The sequence below is a fragment of the Xyrauchen texanus genome, chromosome 2 (genome assembly GCF_025860055.1).
Source record: "Xyrauchen texanus isolate HMW12.3.18 chromosome 2, RBS_HiC_50CHRs, whole genome shotgun sequence".
NCBI classification, from domain to species: Eukaryota; Metazoa; Chordata; class Actinopteri; order Cypriniformes; family Catostomidae; genus Xyrauchen; species Xyrauchen texanus.
In genome coordinates, this window is record NC_068277.1 from 47,416,235 (window position 1) to 47,441,263 (window position 25,029).

Sequence of the window (25,029 nt, forward strand, 5' to 3'; positions counted from 1 at the left end):
GATCGCTTCAGAAGATTTATCAACTGGAGTCATTTGGATTACTTTCATTCTCATTGTTGAAACTTCATAGTCAATAGAAAGGAAGTTATACACATCTAGGATGGCATGAGGGTAAGTCATTGATGAAGGAATTTTAATTGTTGGGTGAATTATCCCTTTAAAGCTGAATTCACTAATACCTTTGCCACGTCCTGTATGAGGCATTTTTCGCTTGTTAAAGAGGCCCTATTATGCTTTTTGGGATTTTTACCTTTCTCTTAGTGTGTAATATAGCTGTTTGTGCATGTAAAAGTCCACGCCAAAGGTAGTTACTCTCTCCCACAGAAAACACTGCTCCTGAACGGCCTGAAATGCCTGGTTTGCAGTCCAGCCATTACTTCCGTGACATAGCTACATCACTATGTAACACATTTGCAAAATGCCCGCCTCAGGAATGTGCTGCTTAGGAAGCCTCGGGAGCAGAAACTCGGTTTTAGTGAGGGGCGTTATATTTCCGACACACACTCTTAAGCAGTTGACCAATCACAACAGACTGGGCCAGCTGACAAATCAGGGAAGACTGGGCTTTTCGGAAAGGGGGGCTTTAAAGAGACAGGAGCTACAACAGAGCGTTTCAGACAGAGGGTGTAAAGAGGTGCTGCAGCAATGTACAGTATGAGAAAAATGTGTTTTTTGAACATTGAAGCATGTAAAACTATTCTAGTAGACCCCCAAAATAAAATGATGAACCTTTAAATGAGCATAACATGGGCTCTTTTAAACTCTTAATAAAGATAAAGTGACTTTATCCAAAACAATCCCTCAGACACTTCCCCATATGTATTTCTCATTTGAAAATATCTGAAATAGCATGTACAGTCATTTTTGTGTCATTTATGATTGTCTTTTTTAATCAGTGACAATATGCATTTGCAATAGTACAACTATGTTGTAAAATCCCAGAGGAAAATTACTGCTAAGAAGTTGATATTTTATCACTCAGGAGATAAATGGAGTTCTCAATTATGTTTAAAGGGGTCATGGCATGAGGAATCACATTTCTCTTGATCTTTTGACATATAAGAGGTCATTATACTATAAAAACATACTATAAGTTTCAGAACTCAAAACTTCCCCCTGCAAAAAGAGCATTAATTGAAACCAAGCTGCCACATGACTCATTCTCTACTTCCTCCACATTGTGATGTCACACTGTAGTAGACATTTGCATCTGACCGGCTCCACAACTAAACATCAATGCCGACTTGACCTTTAATCAATTCCATAGCACCGCCGATTACTGGTGAGTAGTGAATGGCAAGTAGAGAGAGCAGGTCATTCAAGAGCAGAGAGCCAATAATAACAGAGGGCGTTTACTCACAAGTCTTAAAGGAGAAACAGCACCAAAACCAAGCGTTTCTGACAGAGGTACAGAATGAGGGTGGAAAATGGTCATGTTTTACAAATATATGACTACGGTAATATTATAATTTAACCTCAAGGAACATTAAAATAGTAATACAAAAGGAATGTCATGACCCCTTTAAGTATCAACTTTGTCTCATGTTTCTGTTTAAATTCCTTTGAAGAAATAATAACAAATGATACAATTGTTGACATACAATAAGTGTATAGAGCTATAAAATTATAATGGGGATAAATAGCTCAGATAATTAGGTTTTGGAATAAGAAATGTTTTAGTTCATATTTAAATCTCTGACTTTTGATTACAGACTTTGGTATCAAATGATGGACATTGTTGAGGTCCCTTCTAAAACTAGAGGAGACACAAGTGAGATCACTGGTGTCTTTTTCTCCTTTTCCTCCTGCTTTCAAAGAGGAAACAAAAAGATTTTAACAAGATCTAATTTGGGGTTTTATTTCCTATGGGATATCATCCAACTTTGCTTTCAGATGTACACAGCTGTGAAACGGGCTGGACTAAGTTTCAGGGCAACTGTTATTTGCACATGTCGGAGAGATTGACCTGGGTGGATGCTGAGCAGCACTGTCGAGACTTAAATGCTCACCTGGTTAGCATTACCACTCCAGAGGAGCAATCCTTCTTCAACTGTGAGTGTCATTTATGTGTCCATGTGTGCATGTGTTTATCTACTTAAGTGTTTGCTGTGTTTCTGATTACAAGTAATCCTCCTTTTATTGTAACAGCATATGCACAAGACTATCAGTGGATTGGATTGAATGATAAAACAGTGGAAAATGACTTCCGCTGGTCAGATGGGACCCCGCTGGTAAGCTTGCTGACAAATTTTTATCGAAATAATAGAGCTATTTGGTGCTGTGTGAATTAAGGCCTGATTTGTTTTTTTTTTTTACCTATTTTTCTGCTTAGCAATATGAGAACTGGAGGCCTTACCAGCCTGACAATTATTTCAAATCTGGTGAAGACTGTGTTGTAATGATCTGGCATGAAAATGGCCAATGGAATGACGTGCCTTGCAACTACCTCCTACCTTTCACATGTAAAACAGGACCAGGTATGCACCCCACCAAGCGTAAATGAATATGGTTGTTCCAAACCATATGACTTTCTTTCATCTGTGGGACACAGAAGTACATTTTTAAAGTCTTCAGACGGTTTACGTTCCACACTGTTAGTGAAGAGGGACTATGTATCATGCACAAAAGAGTACAAAAAAGCTCTTAAAAAAGCATCGTAAGTCAAACCTCATTGGTCATGACGTCATGTCACACGTGATAAAAACCAATGAGGTTTGATTTTACCAATGTAGCCGCCATATTTGCTTTATCTTTATATATACACTGATCTGCCACAACATTAAAACAACTGACAGGTGAAGCGAAGGAAGTTGGAAGCAGGAAGGATCTGAGCGACTTTGACAAGTGCCAAATTGTGATGGCTAGTCGACTGGGTCAGAGCATCTCCAAAACCGCAGGTCTTGTGAGCTGTTCTCGGTATGCAGTGGTTAGAACCTACCAAAAGTGGTCCAAAGAAGGTGAACAACTGGTGAACCGGCGACAGGGTCATGGGCGCCCAAGGCTCATTGATGCGCGTGAGGAGTGAAGGCTAGCCTGTTTGTTCCAATCCCACAGAAGAGCTACTGTAGCACAAACTGCTGAAAAACTTAATGACGGCTATGATAGAAAGGTGTCAGAACACACAGTGCATCGCAGCTTGCTGCATTTGGGGCTGCGTAGCCGCAGACCGCTCAGAGTGCCCATGATGACCCCTGTCCACCACCGAATGCGCCGACAATGGGCACGTGAGCATCAGAACTGGACCATGGAGCAATAGAAGAAGGTGGCCTGGTCTGATGAATCAAGTTTTCTTTTGGATCATGTGGATGGCTGGGTCTGTGTGCATCATTTACCTGGGGAACAGATGGCAGCAGGATGCACCATGGGAAGAACGCAGGGCTGGCAGAGGCAGTGTGATGTTCTGGGCAATGTTCTGCTGGGAAACCTTGGGTCCTGCCTTTCATGTGGATGTTACTTTGACACGTACCACCTACCAAAAGATTGTTGTAGACCATGTTTATTTGCAAATTTTTTAACATATGCTAATCAGAACATGACACGAACATGTGTTACGTTTTTGCATTCAAAACACTAGATGGAGCGCAAATCCGAACTAAGGAATCTCAAGATGTGTTCTTCTAAGTATTAAACTGTATTTAACTTGATGCAGTGACCTAAAAATGTTACGTTTCTGACAGTAAAATACATTTGAAATATTTAAAGATAACAATTTATAATTATTTCATCACTATATATTGAATTATTGTTATATGAGGGGCTTTCTCAGCTAATATTTGTATATGCGATTAATTGGGACACCATGTAATTAATTAGATTAAAAATAAATATGTATATTTGCTTTACTTTTTTAATGTTGTATCACATCAGAATATTTGGAATATAGGGCATGAGTCATATCAATTATTTTACTGTGGTCCTTTTTCAGACCAGAGTCACTGTTCATTGTAAAAAATTACTTTTGTGTTCCACCGAAGATAAAAAGTAATTTGGGTTTTGAGCGACGTGGGGTGGGGTGTGCTGAATTTTCATTTTGAGGTGAACTATTCCTTTTAAATCCATCATTTCAATTGATAACTTAATGTCCTCTTTTAGTATCATGTGACCAACCTCCTAAAGTGGAGAATGCCAGGATGTTTGGAAACAAGAAAGAACGTTACCAAGTCAATTCCATTATCAGATACCAGTGTAACGAAAACTTCACACAGCGCCACCCACCTGTGATCCGCTGTATGGCAGATGGACAGTGGCAGAAGCCACAAGTGGAATGCATAGCCAGTAAGTTACTTGGGTATTGCCATGAGTCTTTTAAATGCATAGATTATTAATTAATATCTTCTATGCTTTTTATTAAAAGTATTTGTTTTGGCAAATCTATGATATCAAGAAATCCCTAAATATTAAAGACAGTTTAATGGGTTTAATACAAGTTGAGCTTAGTTGACAGCATTTATGGCATAATGTTGACTACAACAAAAATTATTTCTGACTTTTCCAAAAAAAAAAAAAGAACAAAAAAAAAGAAGCAAATATCTGGGCACTTACAATGGATATCAATGGTGCCAATCCGTAAACTTTAAAATACACTTTATTTTAAAAGGACAGCCACAAGACATAAACAATGTGCGTGTATCATGATTTCAATGTGCTAAAATCCCATACTAACCTTTTCTGGGTAAAGTTATAGCCAATTTTACAACTTTGTTGCCATGATGATGTAATGTCAACAAACCCTAAAATGAGGATTTAAGCAACTTTACAGCTCAAATAAAACATGAGTTTTAAAAAAAGAATTAACGTAAGTACTTTTATAAAATTATAATCTTCTCATTTCTGTCTTTTAAACCCTCCAAGAATTGGCCCCATTCACTTCCATTGTAAGTGCCTTGTATTGAGTCTGTAATATTCCTTTAATCACATTCTAATCTAACCTAATTTCTAAAGAAAATATATATTCATGTCATGTCTTTTGCAGTAATGCCTTTAAACTTTATTGTTTGTACATTGTTGTATGAGGAGTACTGACATCATTTATTTTGTCTTTGTAGAGATCAACACAAGGCCGCCAAAGAAATCCACAGCTCATCACTCACATAAAGCTAATAGCACAACATTGGAGAAGCGTCTTTAAGAAGATTTGATAGAGATGAGGATTTGTTTTTTTTAAACAGTTCAGGTTTTAGATTTATTTTCCAAGCACCTGAGTTATCAAGCATATATACCTGATTAAAAAGTGTAAGTGCCTATTTTGTATATATTGCTGCCCCCTAACATATTAGGTCACTATATTTTAAATTTCAGTTCTTGGCCTTTAGCCATGATGCAGTACAACTCACTATCTCATCACTGCAACAAAAGATGAGACCAATAGATCAAAGACCACCAGCATTCTTAAAGATGTCTGTACATATTTTCTGAAGGCTTTTCTTTTGGACTGGCTAGTGTTATATGGTGAAACAGCACCGAGGTGCCCAGACCTTTCTCTATGAAGGCCTTTTTGTCAGTGCCAGTAAGCAAAATTTTATGGATGATAACGGAGGTCATGAAATGTGAAGCATTGTTTTTATCTATAGTTTCTGGAGAGGAGTTAGAACCTAGAAAACTCTATAGCCATAAAAGATGTTTACAAAAATAAATTATTTAACCAGGCAGATGAAAAAAACAAACAAACAACTTGCACAAGGATGTCATTAATTTATGTCTGAGTAGGACATCATAATGTGAAATGAGATCTATTTATTGATTTCTCACAACACAGCACAAAGTACATCCATCTTTGACTGGGCATGCCCATCTTTTTTCATGTTTAATCACAAAAGCCATATACTGTATATTTTAAACAGCATTAGATCTAGGTATCCAAATCCAGTCAGATTATGAATGTAATCCAACCATTGAAATGTACTTGTATGTTACATAGTATCTGTGTTTTCCCAAGACTGTGCAGGGCATAGTCTACACTACATGGGGACACGAATGACCCTGGATCAGATAACAGCTATTATTTTCTAATAAGCTTAATAAGCGTTCTTAGTTCAGATAGAACTATTAATGACAAGTGCCTTGTAAATATTTTGTTTTTTGCCTGTTTCTGTTCTGAAACCTCTTGGCGCTTTTGTCTTCTTGAAAAGTACAAGAGGCTGTGCCTCTTTCATCCTAATGTCAGAATACATTTTTTTTTTTAAGGACTATAGCTTTATTTTTTATCTGACGATGACGATTGCAGTATACACTGCAGAAGAACATGCACAAAATTTTCCTTATCAAGCAAATAGAAATCTTAGAAAGAAATAGAGACTTGTGGCATAGAAGTCCCACCTTTTTTCATGTACTGTTGAAGGTGACGTGTTATCCTTCGTGCCATACATGACTATGCCTTTAAGACTTCCTAAATGCTGACAGTGCCGTCTTGAGGTCATATTGAGGGGGATCTGGAGTTTTTGGATGAGTGACAAAGTGAACCCATAAGAAAATAAATGAAGACCTGTTGTTGTCTTCTAAGCTGTTTTCACTTCTGTGAAACAGTGTAAATTTAGCCAAAAAATGTCTTCAGGCAAACTTTGTGTTTGAATAATTGTATTAAAGCAAATGCAACAACTTTCCCAATAAACAATTAAATACATAATTTTTAACAGGTCTAATTTGTGTGTTGGCCAGTCTAGTGTCACACAGACCAAGATTCAAGAGCAACATTTGTAATAGCTGTACAGAGCACTTGTATTGCAGTATACAGGTAATGGATGGAAAGAAACGGTTTTAACCTCACACAGCCCAGTCTAGAAATGTATTTTGAATTAGTACTGAGTAAATAACATTCCTTTAAAAAATTACAGATGATAATGTTTGCTTAATTGGGTGGAGTCGAAAGAATGAATAGCCTTATGACTGAATGGACCCTTCACCTATTTCTCCCCAATTGCCTAGAGAGCCTGGTTGTGTATAGCCAGGAAGCTCTTACCTACCGTAGAGCCCTCCTCTGGTCGATTTAAAGCATGACATTAGCACTTTGGTGTGTAACTGTAGCTAACAAGTGTAAAAAAACTAAAAACAAACAAATAAATGACACTGCAATTGATACAATAATACACCATACTGACCATTTTTTTACTCATCAACAGCCAACAAAAAATTTAATTTTGATAACATGTTGATGTAAAAATTTCTCCTTAACTCTACTGTGTCATAATGCATGCATGTAATTATGTTAACTGTAGTAAAATATAGTAAGAATTTAGAAAATAAATTAATTTTGATAATGACAGTTTAATTGTCTCAGATCAAGGGATCAAACATACAATATTAAAATGTGCTATAAAAATGTTGATCTCTTATGCACAACTTCCTTTTCTGTGTGAGTATTTGGGTTTAATTAGCTATTTTATGGGGACACAAGTGTTCCCAGAAGTTGGCTGAATCTAACCAAATAAAAAATTATTAATAAATAATGTTTTTGATTATTATTATTATTATTATTATTATTCTAAAAAGAGGGTTTGGGTTTTTCTGTAGAAAGTATCATTAGCATATATACAGTGTATATATATATATATATATATATATATATATATATATATATATATGTATACACACACGCACGCTCACACACACACACAAACAATAGAAGTCTATGGTTTGTCCTTATTTGAAAAGGTTTGTGTCTCCCAGCTATGTCTATAAAACACACCTGGGAAATCAGTGAGATTAGGAAATGTTAAATGAACTAAAAGACGATACAAAACGCAAAGGTCATTCCTACTGGCTGTGCCTGGAACTCCTTCTTGATATACAGTATAGCTGTATTAGTTGTGTCATCACAAAACAATATATGTGCTGCCTTGCAGATCTCACTTTGGAATGAAGATAAACATCATTGTAAAATACATGATTAAGAGTGGCTTAAAGGAATATTCCGGGTCAATATACAAGTTGAGCTCAATCGACAGCATTTGTGGCATAATGTTGATTACCACAAAAACAGTTTCAACTCGTCCCCCACCTTTTTGTTGAAAAAGCAAAAATCGAGGTAAAAGTGTCATTTGTCACAGTGTCAGTGTCATTCACTTACAATGGAAGTTGTAAAGTTGTTTAAGTGAGCTGTAAAGTTGTTTAAATAGTTGTACAATCATTTACGACGTTATGTCGTCATGGCAACGAAGCAGTAAAATTGGATAAAACACCACACAGAAAAGGTTAGTAAGCACACATATTGTTTGTCTTGTGGCTATACATTTGAAACAGTTAGAACATTTATGGTTTGGCCCCATTCACTTTCCTTGTAAGTGCCTCACTTATGAAGAAAAGAAGGGAAGTCTAAATGAATTTTTGTGGTACTCAACATTATACCACAAATGGTGTCGATTGAGCCAAACTTGCATTGAACACAAAATATTCCTTTATAATTTCCCTTCTGAAAAGTCTATTATTGAAAACTAGAAAGAAACACAATAATCAAGGAATTCAATGAATGACTGAGATAAATATCCACAGGAGTCTCTGATCCCATTGTAATTATTTTTAGATAAGTGTAGCAATAATAGTCAAAAGTGATGTGGAAACAAGAGGTTCTTGTCATTACACATGTCATATGATCTCATTACATGTTTTAATGTACTGAAAACTAGAATCATGATTTATATGACCAGCTGTACGTATTAACAGTTAACCAAACATCCAGTTTAGTCAAGAGCACTCTTGACCAGTATTAGGTTCTAGTTCTATAGTATTGAGGTTCCAGTCAGTGAAAAGTCATACATCACAGTCCAAATGTGATTAACTTTATCTGGCACTGTAGCAATACACTCCATGCTTTTGTCTTGAAGAAGGGAATCCAAAGCTACGAACTCCAGGCTCTGTAGGGCCACAATTTGCTCGTGGATTAGTAATGGGATAGCGTATACTTCCATCAGCAAGCCAACCAGCATCGCACCGGTCTAACCTCATGAACTTCCAAGCTGCATACAAATGACCCACTTTGGCGATTGAGGCTCCATCCTCAATGCAGGCCTGCACTGCTTCAGTGAAATTGAGCTTTTGAGGGTGTTGAAGGTAATACACTTTCCCTAAAAAAGAAAAGTAGTGAGTCTAGAGGACATATACTCAAGTGCAAATGATCTCACATATAATAAATATGATATGTTTAATAGGAAGTGACTTATGTCATGGAAATGATCTATGAATAGTAAAAAGAACAGCTGTTCACCCCTGAGAAAGGAGGAGAAACAGAACACATCATAATGGTTCAGGCGCCGGTGTCTTGAACCGTAGCTGCGAATACCAGGGTTCAAGTTAAGACCTCCACAAGCCTGTCGTGGTTGAGTGATGGGGTAATGCACTGTCCCATCTGCCAGCCAGCCGGCATTGCACCAGTCTAGTCCCTCTTGCCAGGCTGAGACCAACTGTTTGAATGTAGCCACAGTTGAGTCTTGTCCTTCACATGCCTTTTGGGCTTCAGTAAATGTGAGACGGTAGTGGCCAAAAGGAGGCTGATAGGGATACACCACACCTGAAACACATCCAGTCAGATTAAGATCAAATAAAACCCATAGCCTTGATCTGTGATGATATACCTAAATTAGGTTTCACATATGCCATTTGAGTCTAAGAAGAACATGACTTAAGGTAAGTAGTGCGCCAACCTCTTAATTCCAGATCTACTGTTGAGCTTTCATCTTCAAGACCATCAATGACTTCACAACGGTATTGTCCGCTGTCATTCAGGTTCACATGAGTGATGATCAAGGAGATATCTCCAGGAGCTTCCTGCTGAAGAAAGACCCGATCCTTAAAGTCCCTGAAGCTACGCTGGCGGTCACCAATGGCAACCAGAACATCTGATTCCTGTGCCTCAGGGGATGGGAACCAAGACCACTTTACCCTGACCTGGCGAGGGCCGCTCACAGGTGGTTCATACCAGTACCAGCAGGGAAGAGTAACATTACTTCCACTCATGGCAAACACAGAGTGAACTTCAGATGCAACCTTGAGTTTTACACCAGTGAACCAGTGAACTGCCATCAGAAAAGACATAATGTTAAAGTATGCTACAAAGTTGGTAAGAGCTGTGCAAAAGCGCCATTAGATCATACCATCTCCATTATTTTCTCTTAAGATGTCTTGATAGAAGAATCCATTGGAGAATTTGATTTCTGCTGGACGAGTGAGCAGCGCATTCATGAGGATTAACAGTAGGGGATGTAGAACTGCCATTTGGAATAGTGTTTTTCTGTATGAGGGGCATGAATAATAGTTCATAATAAAAATCACAATTAAAAAAAGAGAACAAAAAAGATGCATCTACACCTACATTTCAGATCTGCATTTTGTGACTGAAGGTGAGGGTGAATTTCTAGTGCTTGCTGCCATCTACTGGAATTAAATAAGACTTTTCAGTGAGAGAGTGTTCAGAACCGGAATTTGTTGCAAAAAAAAAAAACTTTGTTTAACATAAGATTCTAAATGCATACAATATTTATGAATACTACAGTATTTCTGAAAAAATTAGACAATTTATTTGCCATAAGTTCACATGATGTGTGAATGGTGAACTTTTAAATTTGATTGTGAATAATTGAGGGCAGCACTCAATTGCACTTGCACTGAGGATGTACCTGTATGCTATTTTAGAATATTGGTTATAATGTAAAAATGTGACAAAGTTTAGTAGATTAATTATATTCTCATATTTGTTCATTCCAACACCAAAAAATGACCAAAGCAACCATAGCTACCACCAAAATACCATAGTTCATTATCAAAATATGGTGATAAGCATGTCTCTTCAATTTTCAGTCATGAAACATATTTCTAATAGTCAAGAAACCCCATTTAAAAGTAATCTTTCTATTACCTAACCTTTTATTACATAATATGATATTTACTCCATATTGTTTTACACATTGTTTAGAAAATATTTCTAAACAGTTATTTATGTTTATTTTTTTACTCATTTTGTTTTCTCAGGTCAAGCATTATTTCAAGGTCTGACAAGTTTGCAAAAAAAGAAAAAAGAAAGAAAAACAAAATAAGTAATTAATAATTTAAATAATTAAAAAGAATGTTTTATAAAAGAAGTTCGAGGAGGAAGAGGCTGCACAAATGTGCATTTCATGATGTTTCTCACCATGTTGAAAAAGTGAATAATTTACATTTGAACTGTATTTGTTTTTACACGGTTCATTGGTGTTACATTGTTTAATGTCCATTTGAAAGATTTTTATTGAAGAAAAAAAATATTTATGATTTATTGATTTTATTCTGATCAGTGGTGGATGTTTTGTAACGCTATTGACACATCTTTTAGGAGAATTTGTCACTGGTGTTAAAACACTTGATAAAGAACAACAGTCAAGCTATCCTTTATGAATACAAATAATGTCAAGATGTCAAAAAATGTTTACCCTCAGATTTTATGGGCACAAACTGAACTGAAATGTAAATACTTTGCAGTCGTAATTTATTATTATTATTATATATAGAATGACCCAGTTATTACAATTATTGTCATTACCTAAAACTGAAAAATCATTACAAACAATTATCGTGGATTAAACCAGGTTTGCACAGTTTTGTGGTATTGTAGACTATTGAATTAGTTTGTACTGTAATAATGATAGTTACAGTAATGATTTCTGGTTGAAACATCATTAAACCTTAGTAAATATAGGAAAGGAAAATAAAAAAAGTTTTTTGGCAAAGGTTTTATAAACACTATATTTTTCTTCATTATTTTATAAATAAGTTATACTTGATAAGTATATCCTGTATATATATATATATATATATATATATATATATATATATATATATATAGCAAATGACATAACAAATCATGGAATTTACTCACATGGTTGTTGCTCAGTCGGCTTTCCCTCTGAATCCCAATGTTTGAGAACACTGTAAATGTCAAGTCAAGTTGAGACAGAGGATCTGAAGGACTGGCTGTGACAGCAGCTCAGGGGTCTCGTTTGCTTTGAGTCCTATTGATCATCTTCTCACACAACCACAATTACACTCACAAGTCTCTTTATAAAGGCAAACAATGCTTTTGTAGTTACAGTTTATTTCACATTTTCATCATAAATCCCACTGTCAAATAGATAATGAAAAACAAATGAAAAGTTTACATTATATATAGAATAATCTGATCCATTTGTTGCCAACATACCTTAACAAGAAGAGAGAAGATAAAAGGCCAGGCAGGAATGCCAGTAAGTGGTGTAAACTGCATGGGTCTGAGTGGTAGGGTGTCATTTGTATAATAATATATTTGCTAAGAAGAATGTCATGGACATTCTTTTTCTGTGTTTTGACCAATTTAGAGATGTTCACATTTGTATTTTAATTCTAACAATAAAAAGATACTCTTTGAGAAGCCTCAATGAAGTTACATATGCATGAACAACTAAGTACAACTAAAAGAAAACTAATTAAGAAATTCTCTGGTTAGCTCTAAGAATCTCTAATTTCTTCCTGCCAATAAATACGGGTCCAAATTCCCTCTGTCTGGTTTTTCTGAAAAGATTTTAACAGACTGTGTAACCGATCGACTCGCTTGTCTCGCATGCACCTTTCTCGCATCTCTGACTTTCTTAATTTCAAATGCAAGTCAAATGCAAGAAGCGGCAATCATGAAACTTGTTTATTAATGACATTGTTAACAACTTTAGTTTTGCAAAGCATAAAAATACTCAATATTTGCACAATTGTCAATTTCTATTCAAACTTGGTTGTTTACAAAGACTAAAATACAAATGTATGACATGGAGTGGCTGTAGTGCAAACTAGTCAATTAAACTTTACCACATACTGTTCTAGTTTACCTTGTAGTTAACTGAGGGACCATGTATATACATGTACCTCAGACAGTAAGGAATGTTGCAGAAAACATTTTTAGACTTATACTTTTTTTCAGGAAAAAAGAAAAACAAAAGGAGTAAAACAATGTTGCTTAATCTATTACCCACATTCTTTAGAGTTTACATTTTTTGGATTATGAATCAGTGCTGCACACGTGCTAGAAGGCTAAATAAGGTCAAATAGTGGACACCCAGAGAAGTGTGCATTATTTAAGTCAGGTTGAAATGTTGTGTTGCTTCATGGAAAGGTTTTGCTTACCTTGTTGACAGTAAAATATATTTATGAGTTTCATGGTATTCATTCATTTTGAAATATAGCAATGGTCAGTGATTGTGAGATTAACATTTAATGAAGCATTAAAAGAACAGTTCACCCAAAATGAAAATGTTCTCATCATTTACTCACCCTCATGCATACCAGATGTGTATGACTTTTATTCTTCTGCTGAACACAAACAAACATTTTTAGTAGACTATTTCAGCTCTGTAAGTCCTTTCAATGCATGTGAATGGTGACCAGTTCTTTTAAGGTCCAAAAAGCACATAAAGGCAGCATAAATGTAATCCAAAAGACTCCAGTGATTACATCTATGTATTCAGAAGATATATGATATGTGTGAGTGAGAAAAAGATCAATATTTAAGTCCTTTTTTTACTAGAAGTCTCCGCTTTCATTTTCACTTCTATATTCTTCTTCTTTTGTTTTTGGAGATTCACATTCTTCATGCATATTGCCATCTACTGGTCAGGGATGAGAATTTATAGTAAATATGGTCTAATATATTGATCTGTTTCTCACCCACAACTATCATATCACTTCTGAAGACATGGATTTGACCACTGGAGTCAGATTCTATTTAGCAAAGTTGGGCCACTTCTATTTAAATGAATGGGAGAAATTGGAACACCCAACGGTAAACGGTTGTAGAAATATTACTGTTGTCAGATTTTATTGATTTGCTGATTTGAAATATGTTATTTGATCGTAATCTTGACTAACTGTTTATGAGATTTCTGTATTTCCCCAATCATGTATATAGGAGGTACACTGTCTAAACTGTTCCAAAGATGGCAGACAGTTGACTGACTTGCTAGAAAGGCTTTGCTGGAGTCTTAAATATTGTTTTTATGCTGCCTTTATGTGCTCTTTGGACCTTCAAAGTTCTGGCCACCATTCACTTGCATTGTATGGACCAACAAAACTGAGATGTTCTTTTAAAAATCGAAAAAACAAATGTCATACACACCTGGGATGGCATGAGGGTGAGTTAAATAAGAGAATTTTATTTTGGGGCAAACTATCCCTTTAAAATATTGAAAAACTTTTAAATAAGTCTTGTTTTTGCTTTTGAAATATTTTTTGATTTTTACATACATGATGGTTTTATAATATCATTGTCTTCTTATCATTACAATTACAAATGATCATGACAAAATATAATGACAATATTATTATTAACACAATTCAGAGAGCTGGACACAATTACTAAAATGTAGTCCTATGTTAATTTGAACATTGTGCCATAAAGCTTATAAAATTAGATCACTTCATTTGTTGTCATTTATATAAAAGTACCTCAAGATCAAACCAAAATTAAACACTGAGCAATACAAATGAAGCTCATGTATAATGACAAAAATCCCCATTTTACAACCCACTTCATGTAAACCTAGAGTGCAGCCTTCAGCAGGGTCCCTAATCATCACAGCCCAGCAGCTCCATGCGAAGAGTGATCCGCTCATGCCACTCCCAGGGAAGAAACCGCACAAATCGGGCAAAGAAGGATGACTCAAACAAGTTCTTTTTGTGTGTGTTGTTGTCAATGTTGCCTTGGAAAATCTGCAGAACAATCATTCAAAAACAGTTGTTTTTTTTGTTTGACAGAATGTACTACTGCACACTACACAGTGCATTAATGCTGCCTTCATGTGCTATCGAAACTATCCTAATTGTGAGTGCGTCGCATTCAAGTGCTTCGTTTTAAAAAAGAACAGCATGAGGACGCCAGGTTCATTCATACATATTTCTTGAGGAACTTTTATTTTGACACCATAATACTCCGTTAGCCTGCTGACGATTACAAGCTATTTTCACAGTGTAAAAATGTACACCATGTATCAAATAGTTGCTGATATACATAAATGATTATGACCAAAATGGCAAGTACTATCAATTAGCTGTGTTTAGATAAATGAATAAAACCTGTCATTCACTACAGAATACAACTGTAATCTTCACCATGTTGAAAGTTACATCTCCTCCAAACTGGGAAACTGTAATTATGACTCGAGGGGTCAATCATGTGCAACTTCCGAGTGGGAAATTCGTTTTTGTGATAATTCTGATAGAACGTGATTTATAGCATGTGAAGGCAGCATAATACTACACAAAGAGAAACTGAGAGGGACGGGAACTAGAAGCACCCTTTATTATATAAATATAAAGAAGGTCATGAAACTATATACACATGACACCAAGAAATAAATTCACAAGTTATATTTAAAATCAGTGGCGGATTTAGGCATGGGTGACATGGATGCCAACTCTGTCAAGACCATTTGGCACCCTGAACTCCACCAGCCATCTCATTAACAATCACCAACCCCTCCCCCCCCCATCCCCGTCCCCCCCACAGTCAACAAATTTGGGGGCATGATAAAGCGAGTTTCGCCCAGGGCGCCATACAAACTAGAACCGCTAGTGTTGAAAATAGAGATGTTATTGCTGTAACCTTATCTGTACTCGTTATTTGATCCTTCACAATGCTCCATGACTGCCCATCATCACTGTACGCGATCTTAAATGCCGACACAAACTGCACAACTCCAAAGTCTTTTGCTCCCTGAGTGATAATGCCAGTGATCCTTTTAGGTTCCTCCAAATCCAGCTGTAGTGAAAAATAATACATTATACACCAGAAACATAATTCAAACTAGTCTTCAGTTACCTGCTAAATAATTTATGAGAAATCTATGAAATACATTATTGTTAGTTTGTTATTTCGATGACTTAGTTCTTTAGAAGGTTTCTCTGTAAGCTATAAACCCTTCACTTTACATTATATCTCAATTTGAATTTTCTAAAATGTCTAAAAAACATTTGTCAAACCTTTTAAATAAACAGAAGGGAAATAACACTGATGTCAGAATAAAATTACAGCGTTGTGTAAAATATGCATGACATCTCTATTCCATTATTTCAGAAAAGTAACAAGTCTGACCTGGAACCACTCTGAGCGGTTGTTGCTAGCCGCTGTCCAAGCATTAGTCTTGCCTTGTTTGTCCAGGCGAGCATAGTGGGGGTGCCAGGTAAAGGCATCTATACCCCAGGTGCGGTAAGCACTAGATGCTGAAAGCTGTCCGTCAGTGATGAGACGTGACTTCATGCCCAGTGGATCGGTGCAACCAATTGCGCTGGAGTGCACTGTCATGTTAGGACAAATAAGAACGCTAAATTGCCAAGAATGAGAAAAGAAATTGTTTTTCAATTTGTATTGATTGATTGATTTTTTTGTGAAAAAATTTGCCTCAGAAAAGAAAAAATCCAAATAGTGATTCATAGTTAGAATTGCAATTACCATTTAGCTCACAGCCCACAAGTTCCATCCGGAGAGTACATGCTTTAAGGCACACCACAGGAATGACGCGAATATACTGGGCCACAATGGGAGGGGCAAATGTATTTTTCGTGCTTCCATCATTATCTGTATTACCCACAAACACCTGAAAAAATAGAGTCAATGGAGTAATTAGTAGCTTCAAGCACCTAAAGAACATTTGAGTTGGTCACTATTAATAATGTTCACAATGTTTCTTACTCTGTCTTTTCTTTGGCCATCTGCTCTGTACATTGTGTAGATTTTGCCATCGAAGCTGGATGCCACCTTGAAAGCCTTGACAAACTCAGCCATCCCCATTCGACTGGCTCCTTGGGTGATGATTCCAGTGAGACGCATCTTTTTCTGCATATCAATCTAAAATGAGGAAATTAGGGAAGGTGTGAATATATTTTCAAATACCCAGATGTACACAAAAAGAAACTGAATTATTTAGTTGCATTAATTAATTCAATCAAAGTGTCTTGAATCACAACAGATCAAATTCAGGCCCATGGTATGTAAAATAAATCCAGTGGACTATTTGGCTAACCTCAATCCAGGGGTTTCTGTCTTGAGGTGCGGAGCTCCAGGCATTGACAGTGCCCTGGTTGTTGAGGCGGGCAAGCTCAGGTCCCCAGTGCTGAAGCCCTAGAATACCAGAGTGAACAGAGGAAGCAGAGATCTGGGACTCTCTAATTCCCCCTTCCTCCATTCCCAATAGAGATGTACAGCCTGCACCATAAAAAAAAGATGAAGGCCATTTAAATAAGGCGTAAGGTCTTGCAGTCCGTTTTATATTCTCCTCTTTATAGGTGCACCCATTCATTTTTCATTTAAAAATGTTTACCCATAACGAAATGAATAGTACTCTTGAAAATTATTTAAAAAATCATGTCCACTCATATGAGATGAAGACTCGTCATATCAGTAACCTTATTAAAGCTGTAATTCTACATGGAGAGGTTCTCCAAATGGGAGCTGTCATGTTGAATTCAAATGACAAGCCGAATAATACTCACTTTATCTCAGTAACCCCCTGTTGTTGGACATTTTCACTCCATTATACTGTATATTATGACAGACTGTAAATAGTGCATTACTTCAATAGCATCAGTAAACAAAAATTATTGATTTTACATGATAATGCATCCAAGCCACTAGGTGTCAGTATAAGTCCAAGACAACTGCAATGCACATTGTAAACAAAATATTACTGAGTGCAACTTTATTGTTGTATAGCATATTTCCATCAAGTTTATAACAGGCCTTAATGTTGGCATGAAATCAAAATTGACCCTATTTACTTAATGAATGCATGTTACTGATCTTACTGTGAATGATTTATCCATATACATTTGCTATTTCATCAAACAAAAATTTGACCCAGTAATCTTTCATTAAAATGATATATGCTGTATGACTGACTTCTTTGCTGATGTATGCAAAGCCAAGCACCAGTTAAGCCAAGTATTTATTCAGTTTTAACCCTGTCCCTTTAAGAGCCTTTCATGTAAACAACCCCCGCATCAAAGCAGCTAATGCAGAGATGAAGAGATATTTCGTCTGATTCCCTCTAAAAACAGCATTCTCAAACCCAAACTACCTTTGTTACAGGCCTGCTGGCTTTTGAAGGTGGAGGAATAATTTGTGGTTGTGTTCAGGTCTAAGGAGTGGTGGTGGTGTAGTGGTCTAAGCACCATAACTGGTAATCTGGTAATCAGAAGGATGCTGGTTCGAGCCCCACAGCCACCACCATTGTGTCCTTGAGCAAGGCACTTAACTCCAGGTTGCTTCAGGGGGATTGTCCCTGTAATAAGGGCTCTGTAAGTCGCTTTGGATAAAAGCGTCTGCCAAATGCATAAATGTAAATGTTTGAGACATTTCAAGCCTGAATAATTCCAGAGCTGATCACTTCTGAGTGGGCTTCTGAGTGAGTCTGATGCTGAAAAAGTGGCTGGAGATTATTCATATTTTTTAGTGAACTGGCCATCGGTAGAACCGAGCTGGCCGGTGGGTCAGCCACGAAACATGCCGAATGGGGACAGACCACAAATTGGCGCAGCGATATGCAGAAAAGCCACCACCCGCTCAACAAGTTTTGGGCCAGTAAAATCCCGGGCCGATTTCTCTTCCCAGTCCAGCCCTGGGCTCCACACTCGTAGTGAGCGAAGACAGCAATGTGCTGTGTATTTTTAAGGGCTGGTAATGTTTTATTGTTGTCAGTTCAATCATCGTTCGGTTCTCAAGCCAATGGAAAAGCGTCTGTTTGTTGAATGCAAACTCGCATTCAGGTCAGCCTCCATTACAGTATGCAATCAATGCCCACTTTTCACAATCCAACAATCACTGGAGAAAATACACTAATTTTGTTTCTTGTTCTATAAGCAGTTTCACTCAGAAATACGTCACAATATGCAAGTCGGTCGTAATTTCCATTTCATGACAACTTTAAATGTATTTAAAGACCCAATGAAAAAAGGGGTGTTTTCATGTTTTTATGTATTTCCTATTGAAACAGGAATTTGGGACAGAACATGTCGAAAACAGCCAAAAAGCCACAGTCAACAGGAAATAAGCCATAAAACTCCAAAACTTCTAATTTTATGGGGGCTTTAAAGTACCTTGACATTTTTTATCAAACACTCAGGAAGAGACAAGGTTCGGCTACAGGGCACCCTTGCAGTAGACAGAACACTGTGGTTCTCAAACAGAGGCAATATCAAACATGACAGGGAGAGATCAGAAATCAAAAACAGATACTCACGGAGCTGGCATTGCTTTCCAACATATGGAGAAGGGCACTGGCAGGTGTAGTCTCCATCCAGATCATGACAGAGGCCTTCATTTTTACAAGGCTGGTTTGCACAGTCATCCACATCTGAGTAAGAACACCAAAAATAATACAAAAATCTCAAAATGACTTAGTAGTGTTAGGATGTAACTGGAGCTTAAGTATGTATATTTAAAAGTGTGTCTTATGACAGATTTTAAGATGTTTGAGAGTTGAGAATTGGTAATGCACATATGTGAGCTCAAACGCATATTGCTCATAGACTTATGGAGGTCACAACCTCTGATAAATGCAGACCGGAGGAGCCCACAAAGCAGTGTAACGTCTGCCAAATGATAAAATTATAAATAAGCATGTGCAAAACTCAAACTTATTGTTTCACTCACTGGTTCCACTGTATCTATCATTATGTGTTTTTTTGAGTTGCACGAGATGCAATAAGCTGAGGTTGCATTAACATAATTCTTCGTCATTTGCCTATTTTTTTAATACACTGACGGATAATTCCAAATGATACGACCCTCAAGTCTGATGATTTTTAAATGAAACCTAGGGAGACCATACATCCTCTTTTCACATACATGTCCTCTTTTTTTGTACCTTAAAAAGCATCCGGTCGGATTCAGATCCCTTTTTCTTATTGAAGTGCTTTCCGTCATCATCATCATACATTGTGTGTGCAACAAGAATCCCAGGGAAAGAGTGAGAGCCCAGTGTACCCAGCCACAACTTAACCATGTAAATGTGTGTGATTGTGTACTTATACGTATATTCAGCGATTGCTGTCAAAAGCATCCATACACAGATTTTAGTGAGAAAGGGATTTAGGTTAAGTATACATGGAGTGTTCCATAATTTTTTGACTGTCGTTAGTGATTATTTCAATGCTTAGTAATGTGAATAATTTGCGAACCGGAAGTCTGTAGCATCCGCATTGGGAGTACGCGTATAATGGGTAATTTCACCTCTGTACGTAAAAAAAAAATAAAAAATGAAATTCACAAGGTAAAACATAATATAATGTTTAGTTATTACCATTTTTCATACTGTCCCAACTTTTTCTGAATTGGGCTATCTATCTATCTATCCATCCATCCATCCATCCATCTATCATATGTACTGTATTTAAATATCGTTTTCTGTCTTAGCTGACAAATAGCGTTCCCATTTAACCAATCACTGTGGGCGATTTAAAAGAGCACGCTCGTAAAATGCGACATCATCCATAGCAACTAGGTCAACTCCACCTTACTTTTATCTTAAGATTTCCTTTGTAAACCTTGTTCTTAGCAGTTTTGTGAATAAGTTTTAAGCAAAAACTCCAAGCTAGGAACTCTATGGAGAACTCCTTGTGGTAAGATAAAAATCTTAATAACGGGCCCAGAATCGAAACGGGAAATCTGTATCAATACCTAGCCCTAATATAGAATTATGAGTAAGAGCCAAATGCTGGTTTGGATGTAACATCCTATCCCGAATGGTTAAAATGGCTTTTAAACATCTGTCCACTGTGCTGGACATCATGAATTAAGGGTTAAAGGGTTAAAATCATACAGGAAAAGGGAATTGTATGGACTGGAAAAGCTGAACAAATCCTATTTAAAAGTCACTGGTTACAGCTCTCTCTAATCACTACTGACTGCTCAACATCCTGTGTGTCTCTGTTGTTTACAGCAGTGCCATTGTACTGAATGTACATTTCTAAGCTTTAGCCCAATGAGTTGGCAGTAAGTATGGCAGTAAAAATACAGCATGCTGTGGTCCTGCAGCCACAAACATCTTTTAAACATGAATTAACCACCAAGTGCGTCACAGTTTATAGTATTGCATAACTGGACTTGAACACAATGTGTATGCTTGTTCAATTCTAATAATGTATTTAATTCAAACTAAAGACTTTAGGTTTTCAATCATGGTTGTCATACGTGATGTTTTCTTATCAGTGTCTTTGACAGTAAAAAAGCTTTTTCTAAATCTAAAATTAGTAAAATTAAAATAAAACGTACTGATCTGGCAGTGCACACCCTCGAACCCAGGTTGGCATTTGCACACATACTCGGTAAAAATGTCTCCTCTTCTAGAGTTAGTAATCACCTCACACGTGCCATCGTTTTTACACGGGTTTGGGTTACACGGACCTGAAGCAATAACAAAAACAAAAGGCATAAGTTCTGATGTGAATCTCACAATATCTGAAAGGATAAGGGCAAGTAATCAACAGATCAAGGAACATTTCTGACCGCTCTCTGTGGCATTGCAGGTATCTCCAACAAATCCCTCAGCACAGATGCAGAAGAAGAGATCTTGTCCGATGCCAGTGACACACGTCCCTCCGTTATGACACAGGTTCAACTTGCAGTAATCTCCTATGGAGGCAGGCATAAGCATGGAATGGAATTAGCTCTTATGTTCTAATTCGGGAAGGGACTGAGTGGTCTTGCATATTAAACTGTGAGAGGTAAAAAGTATTAACCAGAGAAGGAATGCTTTTCATTCCTCTTAACAGGATCAGAAGAGTACAAAAGACAAGTGATGTGAGCAGCATAGCCAATATGGATGTTGAGCTTTTAAATGCAGATGGACATTTCAAGTGTAGGACAAATTGCATGCTATTTCCAGAAAGTAAAGATGAAAAAGGTCTGTATAACCATTATTGGACAACTATGAGTGCAACCCAACAGAACTTGGCCATCACAGTAATAAACATCAAAACAGTAGCCTAATTAAATGCAGATTGTATTCTATTTAGAAAGCATCAACATTCATTTTTATTAGCATAAAAAAGGCATGAACAGAATGCAAGAACGTGGAACGCTCTTAGGCACACATTTCAAAGTGACAAGTTACACAACATGTCTGCCGAGAAGCTGGGAGATTTGTGACACGTTTACTCCCTGAGCTCATTAGAATTACACGTGGAGGTTATCAAAATAATCCTGTATAATATGAACACTTTCCTATCAAACTATGCACAGGTTTACATCCCAGCATCATGTGGTTGTCATTATCCAAAGTAGTGTAAATCTCCTTCCACCTGTCGTCACAATAGACCAGACATCTCTGTGTCATCTGGGCAGTTTACTCTTATTGAGATCCACTCTACATTTCATTTCATTAATGCATTTATCAGTATTATTTGAATAAATGAATAAGACAAACGGAAAGTGTTACGAATATGTTAATTTAATATGAGATTAGACAGATGGCTCGTTACTATATTAAAACCAATTCTGTCTCTGACATATGGCCAGTAAGACACTATTTTAGGGTGGTACGTCCTGTACTAAGATGGAATGAGGGCAAAAGAAATGCATAAGCCAAAACCTGAGAAATGTTCATTAACCACATAAAACAAGCTCCTTCCCACAATAACAAACATGCACTCATGCACATGAAGTTTTATTTCTATTTGCTTTATTATCTCTCACTAATACCAAATATATAAAGGTAATTACAGCTATTGCCAAAAGATAGAATAAACAAAACGGGTATTAAATAACAAATTTTAAGCACAAACTATTATAACTGCAGTGAAGCCGAGGCACTCAATGCATTCAGCAAGGTTCAGCTAAAAAATAAATACATAATAGAAAACAATATAAACAACCATTGAAAAATGTACTTTTAGATTTTAAGATATTACTCACCATTCACATGACAAATGCAGCAAATGATTAAGCTGAGAAAAACTATTTTACAGGAACAAGTCAGGCTCGGAGACTTCATATTGGTACTTCACTGATTCTTAATTCCCGGTGAGTTTTTTTCTTCTACCGCAAGCTCTCCTGACGTCATCATCCTCAAACGTGGAGCTGCGAGACGCTAGAGGCTCAAGCACCGGGGGCGCGCACTGTTCACGCGTGCACGGCTCAGCTATTTCAGGAGTTGTAGCCTACTCGGCAGACACTATGGAAACCCATTTCCGCCACATAGAAAAAAAGTGCTTTGGCAAATCAAAATAATGAGATAAAAAGTCATAATTATGAGGTGCTAAAAATAACTAGCCTCTGAGATTAATTTAGTATGAAGAAATAATGAGATAACATGACATTATGTTGAAATAAAAAGTCATATGAGTTACAAAGTCATAATTTTGAGATTGAAAGTCTTTGTTGAAATAAAATTTCAACATTGGGATCAGATAAAAAAGTCATAATTATGAGATAAGTCAAAATTAGCCTATGAGATAAAAGTAAAAATTATTAGATAAAATGTAATTGTTTAAATAAAATATCAACCTTATGAGATGAAAAGCTATAATTAGCCTCTGAGTCAAAACTATTAGATAAAATGACTTTATGTTCAGATAAATCAGAATTATGATAATTTTGAGATTAAAAGTCTTTATTATGAGATAAATCACAATTATGTGATAAAAAGTCATAATTATGAGATTTTAAAAAATCTTTATAATGAGATAAAAAGTCATAATTATGAGATAAAATTGTATTTAAATAAAAAGTAAAAATTATGAGATGCAAAGCCATTATAATATAAAAAAAGTAATAATTGTGAGATTAAAAAGCCATTGTTGAAATCAAAATTATGACCTAAATCAAAATTATGTGATATTAGTTCCTATTTATGAGATTGAAAAGTCAAAATGTGTATATAAAAGGTCAAAATTATGGGATAAAAAGTAAAACTTTGGAGATTACATTAATATAAATATCAACTGAAAGGTAAGGATCTGTAAGATATCAAACAATACATGAAGACAAATTAAAATATTGTTTTCCATAAAAACTGCATATAAAAGTTTGTGTCCTCACTTAGTCAGATTGTTTTTAACAATCCTGAATAAATCAGACGATGTCATTGGTCAGCGATAACTCTGAGTATCCCTTTCCCACTTCCTGCACATGGTGGATGCAACAGTAGAACACGTGGTCTGGTAATTCTTATATATTTCAAACAAACAATGTTTAAGTCTGTGGTCACAGCTTCAACATGGCACCACTGTAAGTCGCTTTGGATAAAAGCGTCTGCCAAATGCATAAATGTAAATGTAACCTGTACATTAGCCAAACAGAAAAAGATCCCCAGGGAAAATTCTGTCAGAACAAGACGAAAAGCAGTTTTTCAAGATTTAAAAAATAGCAGGGTTGCCAACTCTCACGCATTAGGTGCGAGACACACTTTCAGGCTATGTCTCACGCTCTCGCTCTACCAAGTAAATTTCATGCCAAATAACAAGACGACGCAATTCCATATGTAAAAAAACATAGCAACAAAACTTCTATTTGGATTTTTTCCATTAGCCGCCAAAGCAAGTTTACCACCGCAACTCACATGAGCGTGTCCCAGAGACAGAATAACGTCTCGGTTATGTGCGTTACCTCGGTTCCCTGAGACAAAGGGTACAAGTCATTGCATTTGCTAATGCATATGGGGAGTGACTTTCCACACAGCCTAGTTGAAACCTCTCTACAATAACACCAATATTCTACTATTGGCTCTGGTGTTTGAGACCCGCCTTTTTAGGCATGAAGCTGTCCACTATAAAATCAGGTGCAAACACCATTCCTCAGAATTTTCTGACTGGGATACTAGAAGCACATCGCTTGCACCTCAAAAGACCTCGGAGTCTTGTAGGGCGGCCAGCATTTGCAATGTCTAATACGTAACCGAGACATTCCCTTATGAAGCTGAAGTCATGCAGTACGGTGACCGACATGAGTATGCTGCAAGTGAGTGACCCTCATGTTGGGCCAGGAGGGGAACACTCATAATGAATATATGAACTAGTCATATAGTATGAATTTTCCCCTTCACGAACCCAGTGGTG

The 25,029-nt window shown here is 36.6% G+C and overlaps 3 protein-coding genes across 4 annotated transcripts in view; 1 reads left to right on the top strand and 2 right to left on the bottom strand.

The window, feature by feature from the left end:
* The window catches only part of LOC127654785 (aggrecan core protein-like), a 28,542-nt gene extending 21,462 nt beyond the window's left edge, over positions 1 to 7,080 (top strand). For both annotated transcript variants that reach the window (XM_052142210.1, XM_052142217.1), the window contains 5 exons: positions 1,894 to 2,052; positions 2,149 to 2,231; positions 2,333 to 2,477; positions 4,093 to 4,275; positions 5,046 to 7,080. In XM_052142210.1, coding sequence (XP_051998170.1) covers positions 1,894 to 2,052; positions 2,149 to 2,231; positions 2,333 to 2,477; positions 4,093 to 4,275; positions 5,046 to 5,128 — 653 coding nt within the window. In that variant the 3' untranslated portion in view covers positions 5,129 to 7,080. The remainder of the gene's footprint in view (positions 1 to 1,893; positions 2,053 to 2,148; positions 2,232 to 2,332; positions 2,478 to 4,092; positions 4,276 to 5,045) is intronic.
* A 1,692-nt stretch (positions 7,081 to 8,772) lies between these two features.
* Positions 8,773 to 10,203, bottom strand: LOC127654893 (hyaluronan and proteoglycan link protein 3-like). Its single transcript, XM_052142441.1, has 4 exons — positions 10,083 to 10,203; positions 9,633 to 10,004; positions 9,197 to 9,499; positions 8,773 to 9,056 (listed from the first exon to the last, which is right to left on the bottom strand). Exons 1-4 carry the CDS (start codon positions 10,201 to 10,203, stop codon positions 8,773 to 8,775), a joined length of 1,080 nt encoding a protein of 359 aa, XP_051998401.1.
* A 1,880-nt stretch (positions 10,204 to 12,083) lies between these two features.
* On the bottom strand, positions 12,084 to 23,034 carry LOC127654884 (lactadherin-like). Its single transcript, XM_052142428.1, has 10 exons — positions 22,889 to 23,034; positions 21,482 to 21,607; positions 21,248 to 21,379; positions 19,215 to 19,328; positions 17,001 to 17,182; positions 16,670 to 16,825; positions 16,430 to 16,574; positions 16,073 to 16,275; positions 15,584 to 15,739; positions 12,084 to 14,691 (listed from the first exon to the last, which is right to left on the bottom strand). The coding sequence occupies exons 1-10, from the start codon at positions 22,965 to 22,967 to the stop codon at positions 14,548 to 14,550; spliced, it is 1,437 nt and encodes a 478-aa protein (XP_051998388.1). The 5' UTR covers positions 22,968 to 23,034; the 3' UTR covers positions 12,084 to 14,547.
* Positions 23,035 to 25,029: the final 1,995 nt, after the last annotated feature.